Source organism: Tyto alba, unplaced genomic scaffold (genome assembly GCF_018691265.1).
Source record: "Tyto alba isolate M040663 unplaced genomic scaffold, T.alba_DEE_v4.0 Super-Scaffold_2, whole genome shotgun sequence".
NCBI lineage: Eukaryota > Metazoa > Chordata > Aves > Strigiformes > Tytonidae > Tyto > Tyto alba.
In genome coordinates, this window is record NW_024881282.1 from 51,770,386 (window position 1) to 51,778,855 (window position 8,470).

Consider the following 8,470-nt stretch of genomic DNA (forward strand, 5'->3'; position numbering starts at 1 on the left):
ATTATTTCTGTTGCTTTATAGGAAAGGGAGACTAAGAGGTGAAATGTGATGTAAGGTCAGAATGACAACTCAGAGAGGGTTTTCCAACCCTGAGTTGCTTTCCTTGGGCAGTGGTAATAGAGGAAGCCACTAAATTTTAGAGAAACGAAAGTCTGGCAGAGATCTTCTGGGCTCGTAAGGGCAGTTCCTTACCAATCACTCAGCCAGCACATTGAGGAGTATGCATAGAACAAAAAATGAAAGGAAAAAAACTTTAATCAGTGGTCACAGTGAAATCTGACATGACTTTGCAAGGACATCATCGGGTAAGTGGTGTAAGGTGTTGTATGAACAGAAGGGTGTGAAACCTCTGCTTTGCATGAAGAGTCAGATGACTTCCAGTCAGAAAAATGAAAAGATGCCTTGGTTTAATTTCCTACTGTGTTTGGAACAGATGACAGTCCAGCTGTGACTATGGAGCCACACAGAAGGACCACTCCAATTCTATGCAGCACAAGACTTTTCAACATTATTCTGGCTTGTCTTCCAGCTAGATTAGGGCTAGTGCTCAGGCAAAGGATTTATGTTAGTGCTGAGTGTTCAATCCCCTCCAGTATGCACTCAACAGATATCTACTAAAGAACAAGGATAAAAACTTAGATGATCTTATGCCCTTGGCTCTGTCTAGTAAAGGGTAGATATTTGCAGGATACCCATTATCTTGTTTGTACCTGTTGATGCTCAGTAAAGGCAATGCAGAGGAGCCATCTGAACCTGAGCTTTCCTCACAATCTGACTGTTCATGTTGCTTGGGCAGCAAGACATACACTGCACAATGTTGATCTGTTTCATCACTTTTGGGTGGAATGGGAATCAGAACAGGGCTGGGAGGGGCACAGGACCCCTGGGACTCAAGGACCCTCATGTTCTAACCATCTATTGTAGGCTGTTGCTCAGTTTCAAAATTATTTGGAGAGATGTGATGGTGTGTGTCAATAGAAGAGAACATTATGAGATGAACATGTCAACATTAACAGGGTACCATTTATTAAAATGTAAAAGATTTGGAAAAGGGATCCTATATTTCTGTATTAGAATACATTTCTATCCAGCTGATGATTTACTACAGAACTTTCAATACTTTGTGTGAAGATTTGAATACGGAGATGTGTAGAAGGCCTGAAACTAACATCCACAGGCATGAGAGGGTATCTGGAAGTCAGAACTGCACTCAGAAGATGGCATGACAGATCCAGATGTCATGGCTTTCTTTTTCTTTGCTCTTTGCCTAATTTCTTGCCCCAGTTTATGATATAATACTTGTAGTGCTGCTTAGTGGGCAAAGGACCACAATGGGACCAGGAGACCTTGTTTGTGTTCCTAGATTTGCCTTTCCTATATGCTGAATGTTCATGAATCATCCCATTGCTCTGTGCTTCCATTTTCTTACCTGCAAAATCAGATACTTGACAGTGGCCTCCTCCAAAAGGTGAGGAGATCTAGTGATAAAATTAGCCATATAACCCCCCCAAACTTTAAACAGTATCTACAAAATATGAGTTTGAAAAATCCTTTCTTTCTGATATTTCGTCCTCCTGTTATTCTTAACAGTTTAGTAGTAATGGGAGACCAAACAGAGGTCACCTGAAAGGTACAGACTGCTGCGGATGAGATGATTGAGTTTTAACAAGGCAGTCTAACCCAGTGCAGTCACTCTGGATGAATAGGTCTCTGCAGAGGAGGGCAGTGTTACTGACTTAATCTTTCAGCTCCTAGAATTACGTCTTCTGCCTGGCTGGAAAATTACATCAATTAGTTGTGTTCAGTAGTTGTGATTTGTCCTCAATATGTTAAGAAGAATGAGCTGTTTGAGTGAACAATCTCTCCCAAACTCCTTACTTGCAGGTCTTCTTTGTACACTCTTTAGGAACTCAAGAGAAAAGCACTGCTCAAATTAGGACCTGTAATATCAAAAATTAGGCTTGATGACCCAGTCCCTTTTCCAGTTGTATGTTTCTGAAACCATAGTGCTGTATATGACAGGAATAATTTTCCTTCTGCCATTTGAGGTCTCCCAACACTTTGCCTAAGAATTGCCCCATAAGATCATGGTCAGTTGACATGCATCTCTCACCTTGTACAATATGTCTGTTTTTCCCGTATGTATTAAACTAAATTTAGCTGTGCCACAACACACCATTTGACTGCTTGCCTTGCAAAGCAATCCAGATGTTTGAACATTACCAATAGGTTTGTTCAGTGTGGTGACATTTGTGAGTCCACTTTGAAGACTGATGGGGTCTCCATTTTGTCACTATCCATGGAGGTGTTTAAAAGACGTGTAGATGTGATACTAAGGAACATGTTTTAGTGGTGGACTTAGTGTTAGGTTAATGGTTGGACTTGATGGTCTTAAGGGTCTTTTCCAACCTAAATGATTCTCTGATTCTCTGATTCTAACTTCTAGCATAGAATCATAGAATCAGAATGGGTTGGGCTGGAAGGGACTTTTGAAGATTGTCTAGTCCAACCACTCTGCCATGGACAGGCATTACAACTTTGCATTTTTTTACAGCGCTTTGAAGCATCCTTGAATAGCATTATCACCTCACCTCCATGTCAACACTTCCAGCAATCAAGTTATTGCTTGACCAGTTTTAATTTCCTAAACTGAAACTAAGATGGACACTGCATAGCACTACTACCCCAAGCAGATTACACCCCTGATTTTTGTGCAGTACTGCACCTGTTGTGAGATGTTTGCCACCTGTCTATGCTGCTATTCCCAGGGAGTTTTAGCATGCATCTTTTGGGCCAGTAGTTGCTGGTGAAATTTGGTTCTTGTCTCTGCAAAATGGCAATTCCCTGTTTGCAATGGTAGTAGTAGGCTAGATCTACTCCACAGATGGAGGTCGTCTTTCAAGCTGCAGACAACAAACATTTGATGATGCTAGTGGTCATTTGCAGAGATAGGAGGTGCTGCTGGGGAATGGGGCAGCTTCTTGCAAGGAACACACAAAGAACCATCTGGGGCTCTGCTGAAGAGCTCAAATCATACCTGTTGGGGACCAGTTTAATTCTCATTTGTTTCTGATGAGCTACAGACATCCTCCACAGTAGCCTGTATGAACTGAGCCCTCTTCCTGATCATCTCTCTTTTCTTTTTCCCTATGGGCTCCTTTCTTTCTCTTGTAGGCTCCTGCCTACCCTGCATTCATATACTGCAGCCTAAAATTACTCTGATTTCTTCATAAGACTTTTCACAGTAAGCTCTTTTCCTATGATGTACATCAATGTAGATTTCAGTTCCTATACAAAAACCTTTTCCCCAGCTAACTCTCAATACAGTTTTTTTCAGAGGTCTGTATGTACTTGGAGACCATCCTGTCAGTCTTCTTCAACTGTGCTCTTCTTCATACATGCCTTTCTGTTTTCATATTCTACACACATAAGTGCAAATGAATGGGCAAGTGGTGAACTTTATTATTGCCAAGCAGAAATGAGTGTATTGAGTACTAAATACACCACTCTTGCAGATAGTAGACAGCCATATAGGAATCTAATATGATGCATCATTGCATCCATGCAGAAACCTAATTTTCCCTGCATCTATTTTGATTCTGGAGGTGAAGAGTAAGAAAGCAGTTGAAATGCACTTTAGACTATGGAAAGCATGCAAATAGCGTTTCACAAAAGGACAGCAATAGAGAGAATGTTTAGATCTCTAAGTGACTCTGAAAAATGCCATGGCATTCTCAGTGGTTACTTTAAAATACCAGAAATGAGCTGAGTGTTACACTGACCCTTTAACCACACGATATGATTTTTTTTTTCAGATAGCATGTAAGAATATTCTTGAGCCACAATGTGTACTCCTCAATCAGTATCATAATTTCCCCCTTTTCCCCAGCCACGTGTAAAAGAAACTTCAGAATCTGCCACGTAAATGTTACCCATTGACGAACCACTGAAAATTTTTCCAGGACCATGGTTTAAGAAAGATGCTTTCGAGGGATTCCCTTGATCAGCCAGAAATGAAGGGTTCTTATCTAACACTATCTTGTCTAAATATACACAGCCTGTGATGACGAAATAAAAAATTTCAAGACCAGGTATAAATACCACTGACAGGCAGCTGAAGTTCATTCGTCTACTTTCTTCTAATAGAAGATATATCTATTAGAAGTTGAAGCTCATTGCTTTTAGAACTGACATCTCACAGAACTTATCTGATCATTTTAACTGAACCATTGCCAAAAAAATGACTTGCCAGACTTACAGCTTGTTTGTTCTGTCTGTCATCATGATTTATTTTGGACGTTTTGGACATACCTTAATTCTTGCTCAACTTCAAAAAGATATAGACCAACTGAAAGCTGATTTTGTAAGTATGATCTTCTACTGCACTTCTTCTGCCTGTGTTTTAGATTTAATCCAGACTTGAGCACTGCTTGCCATAATCAATGTGTACCAATGGAGGGTAACCATGGAAGAAATTTTTTTGTTATCCCTTTTTTTAAACAAGAATATGGACAAATTCTTTGGTTTTGCTAACCTCTTTCACTAACATGAATCAGTTTTTCAATAGTCATAGTTAATGTAGTAGTTTGCATTTATTTCAGGGACACTCTTCCTTTCACAAGAGCTTCTCCTAGCTCCATTCAGGCCTTGATTACATGGAATGCTTTATAACAAGAAATCTTAATGCGATTTTTGATGAATGAATAAATATTAATTCAATTCTATTCAGATGTAAGATGTAATTTACTGACTTTTTTTAGTTTTAGGTTAGTAATGTTAATGGAGGATTTAGTGTTAGTAATATAAAAAAAATGGAGAACTTCTGCTTTAACAAATGCATCTGGTACTTAGTAGTAGTGTGTTGGCTGATGGTGGTTCCTATTGCTTATTCTTTTGCATCCTCCAGCTATTCTGCTTCCATATCTGTGACTATGATCCAGCATGGGAACATTATCTGGTGTGATTTTACTTCTTTTCAGACAGAATTTTGATAACTTAATAATTGTAATGTTAATTTGCCTATTATCATGTAGGAGGCATTAAAGTAGTTCACTGTTGACTTTAGCTGGGGTTAGATAGATCTACATTAGTCACTTCTAATTAACAGATTTTATTCTCAAGGTATTTTTGTTTTATTTCCTTAAATGCATGAAGGCAACGTCAAGAGTCTGCTCCTATTTTCAGCTCTGATTTTGTCAGAATTTTGTGCATATGAAAGTTGAAATTTAGTAGTCAAAGAATCACCCTGAAGTATCACACAAAGAAGCCTAGTATGACACTTCAGCATTTTCAGATTGATAGGAAACTGGCTGTAAAACTTTCATTATTTCTTAAATTTGTTATTAGCATAGATCAGAGAGATTCTTGCTAGAATATATGTAACTCTGTTAAAGACATCCTGAGCCATCGTGAGCTTCTTTCACAGACATTAAAAACTCTGATCCACAGCAGGTGCTCCCCAACTTTCCGAAGAACAGCAAAACAAGGTTTGACAACGTGCCTAGCAGGGGGAGCCAATCAGCCTACGAGGTTTCTGTCAGCCTGCAAGTTTTCCCTTTGCACTCACTGTATTTAAATTACCAAGCAGACAAAAAAGGAAATAGTGACTGTTGTATACAAAAAGAAAGAAAGAAAAGACACACACAGAAAAGGAAATGATTCAGTTTACCTTTCCTTTGTAGGAGAATTGTATTGCTCTTTGTTTCCTAGAATCTGTCACAGTGTGTGGCTAACATCTGATGTTTAAACTGCAAGACGCTCAGTAGCCCACTAACCTTCTATGTCCCCATGCCTGGCTGTGGGCTACTGGGCTATTCTCCAGTTCTACAAACTGTAGTTTTATAGTAAAGTTAATTTGTTCTTGTTACATATAAGTTTTTACTAAGACTGGATAAATTCAAGGCCACAGACTACATACTGGTGGACTTTGACTTACCAGAATACATGCCAAATTAGATATGACAATTTTGTAACTAGTTGCTATGCTTATGAACTTTAATTTTCAGCTGTTAAACTTGCAAGGAGCATTTGATAAAATATATAGTACTAAGTGTCTCTATTCATATAAGTTATAGCAGGAGAAGACACTGAAAAGCAGACTCATGCCGTTTCTGGTACTAGGCAGTCATTCAATGACATCTGGTGCTTAGAGAAGTGAAAGCATAGTAATAGCTATAGACCAGTGGTGCAAAAATCACAACCTTCTGGTTTTTATTGCTCATTTGAACAGAGAACAGAAATTTGCCTTGTGATAAATATTGTTTGTATGACAGACATGTTCTTTGTTGCAGAACTCAAGTCATTCAGATGTAGCTGATGGTGGACCTATTTTTACAGAGAAACTGATAAATTGGACAGAGGTGAGTCAGAACCAGATATGACAAAGCATCTCAGGCACTTGGTGGGGCACTTTTGGAACAAAGCAGCTCCCAGGGTCAGCATAACCAGCTGGGGTAGAATGAACATGAGCAGAGGCCACTTTGGTAGCTTGGAAATGAGAAAATAAACCCCATAAAAATGCTTCCCATAAGCATCAAGGTGCTTTATACTGCACCATGAACTGGTCCTGAGGTACATCCAAGCCCAGGAGCTGAGTTGCAACATCTTCTTTACCATCCTGTTTCAAGCGGCAGTAAGAACTGAGTGCTGCATTTTAGCTTCATTCATTTTCCCCCTGATGGGCACTCACAGACCTTTCTTTCTGACTATTTTCCAACAGAGAAATGAAAAAAGGATCATCCTGAGCCAGATTGTTTCCATGTACTTGGAAATGCTTGAAAACACTGACAAGTCAAAGGCCCATGTCAGGCACATATCTGAGGAGCTCTATACTCTGAAAAAGAGCCTTCCTGATGGCTTGAAGAAGATGAAAGACCTCATGGACCTGACAAACCTTCAGGTAAGGCTCTTCCTCTGCCTCCAGGGCTCATGACACTATATCTTCCAGTTGAGATTTCAGTGTGACTCAAGCCAATAATGTTTTAGTAACTCGTCTGGTAACCCCCGTCTGGCTCAGTTCACACTGGAAAACCTAATGTTTCCAGCTGCAGGGGCTGCTGAAGGTCTGTGGTGTGGGGTGTCAGTGTGGGGGCCGGCCTCCCTGAGTCTTGCCAGAATCTGGCACAGAGGTGGCAGCAGCGCTGCCGCTTCGTCTGCCCACCAGAGCTGCCACTGACACAGCTGCTTGCGGTTTAGAAATGGGGTGGAAAAGTTGTGCCTGTCTACAGCATGCCTCCGTGGGCTTTGGAGGCACCTCGCTGATCGAGCGAGTGCCAATGGCACGAACCACCGACCTCTGCAGAGGTCCCACCGCCCATAGCCCGGTGGAGCCAGCTGCTTGTGGATAACTCATATATCACTGCAGTAACGACAGAGTAGCTCTGTTTCACATAATATGGCTGGTCAGTGGCATGTTTCAAAGTAGCACAGAAAGTGGAAAACAAAAGTCTGTGACAAAGTGGCTTTTGTTGTAGGAATTAGGCAGCAGAGTCATTGGAAACTGCAGATGTCCTTCTGGTTTACCCTGGTAACAGTCTAGCCTGCAGGATGTGATCAGTAAATAACTACAGCTCCTGACATAACCTTCGTTCCGGTTGTTTCTTACTTTTAACAGATGACTGACTTGAAAATTCAACGCAAAGCTGTGAACGAGCTGTTCAGCGTCTTGCAAAAACTGGTGGAGACTTCAGCTTCTCTCAAAAGGAAAAGGAGCCAGTCTCAGAGGAGGTGCAAATGCTAATGACATCATATGACTTTTTGTACTGTTAGTGTGCGACTTTTTTTATGATGCACATTTTTTTATTTCAATATTTTTATTGAGGTTTTATACATTTATTTATTAATATTTAAGTATTTTAAATAATTATTTATAAAGAAACACCAAAGTATTTATATCTCCTATTACTATATAAGAAATTACTTTGTCTGAAAATCTTGTCTATCTGTTACATGTTTGTTGACCTGAAAATACAGAATGAGGCAATGTTTACTCAGTTTCCATATGGAAATTCTGAAATGACATGGTACGGTACTCAGTTTTCCATCTGGTGCTGTCTTGAGAGAGGGATGTTATAAGATTAGTCTCATCATTCATCTATTTGGCATGGAGATGCAAGCACCAATATGGAGAAATTTCTGTACTAAGGAAAACATATTCATATCATCTTGCTTCTAAGCATATCTAAATCCAAATCAAGCAATTAGACATGCTTAAAGACAAGCAAATGCTGAAGCACTTTTCTGAACTAGGGGATTGATGATTAATTGCTGGTAATTATTGTTATGCACTGAAGTTACTAAGAGACCAGGCTACTTAGTTAAAAGTTACCAGCAACTCCAGGAAATGTGACTAACTGTATTGCACTGACTTAACTTCAACTCACTGATTTTGAGAAGTTCTGTATTTTTCTCTACTGAATCATTTAAATGTGTCTGATGTAGTTTTATTTATTTAGAGTTAGTAATATGGAAG

At 39.7% G+C, this 8,470-nt stretch overlaps 1 protein-coding gene across 1 annotated transcript; it reads left to right on the forward strand.

Annotated features, from left to right (window-relative positions):
• Nucleotides 1-4,123: 4,123 nt before the first annotated feature.
• IFNG (interferon gamma) lies at nt 4,124-7,772 on the forward strand. Its single transcript, XM_009966366.1, has 4 exons — nt 4,124-4,363; nt 6,291-6,359; nt 6,719-6,898; nt 7,613-7,772. Exons 1-4 carry the CDS (start codon nt 4,241-4,243, stop codon nt 7,736-7,738), a joined length of 498 nt encoding a protein of 165 aa, XP_009964668.1. The 5' UTR covers nt 4,124-4,240; the 3' UTR covers nt 7,739-7,772.
• Nucleotides 7,773-8,470: the final 698 nt, after the last annotated feature.

Coding starts and splice junctions, on each gene's coding strand:
- IFNG (XM_009966366.1), top strand. CDS start 4,241: ATGACTTGCCAGACTTACAGCTTGTTTGTTCTGTCTGTCATCATGATT. Junction 4,364..6,290: donor ACCAACTGAAAGCTGATTTT/GTAAGTATGATC, acceptor TCTTTGTTGCAG/AACTCAAGTCATTCAGATGT. Junction 6,360..6,718: donor AACTGATAAATTGGACAGAG/GTGAGTCAGAAC, acceptor ATTTTCCAACAG/AGAAATGAAAAAAGGATCAT.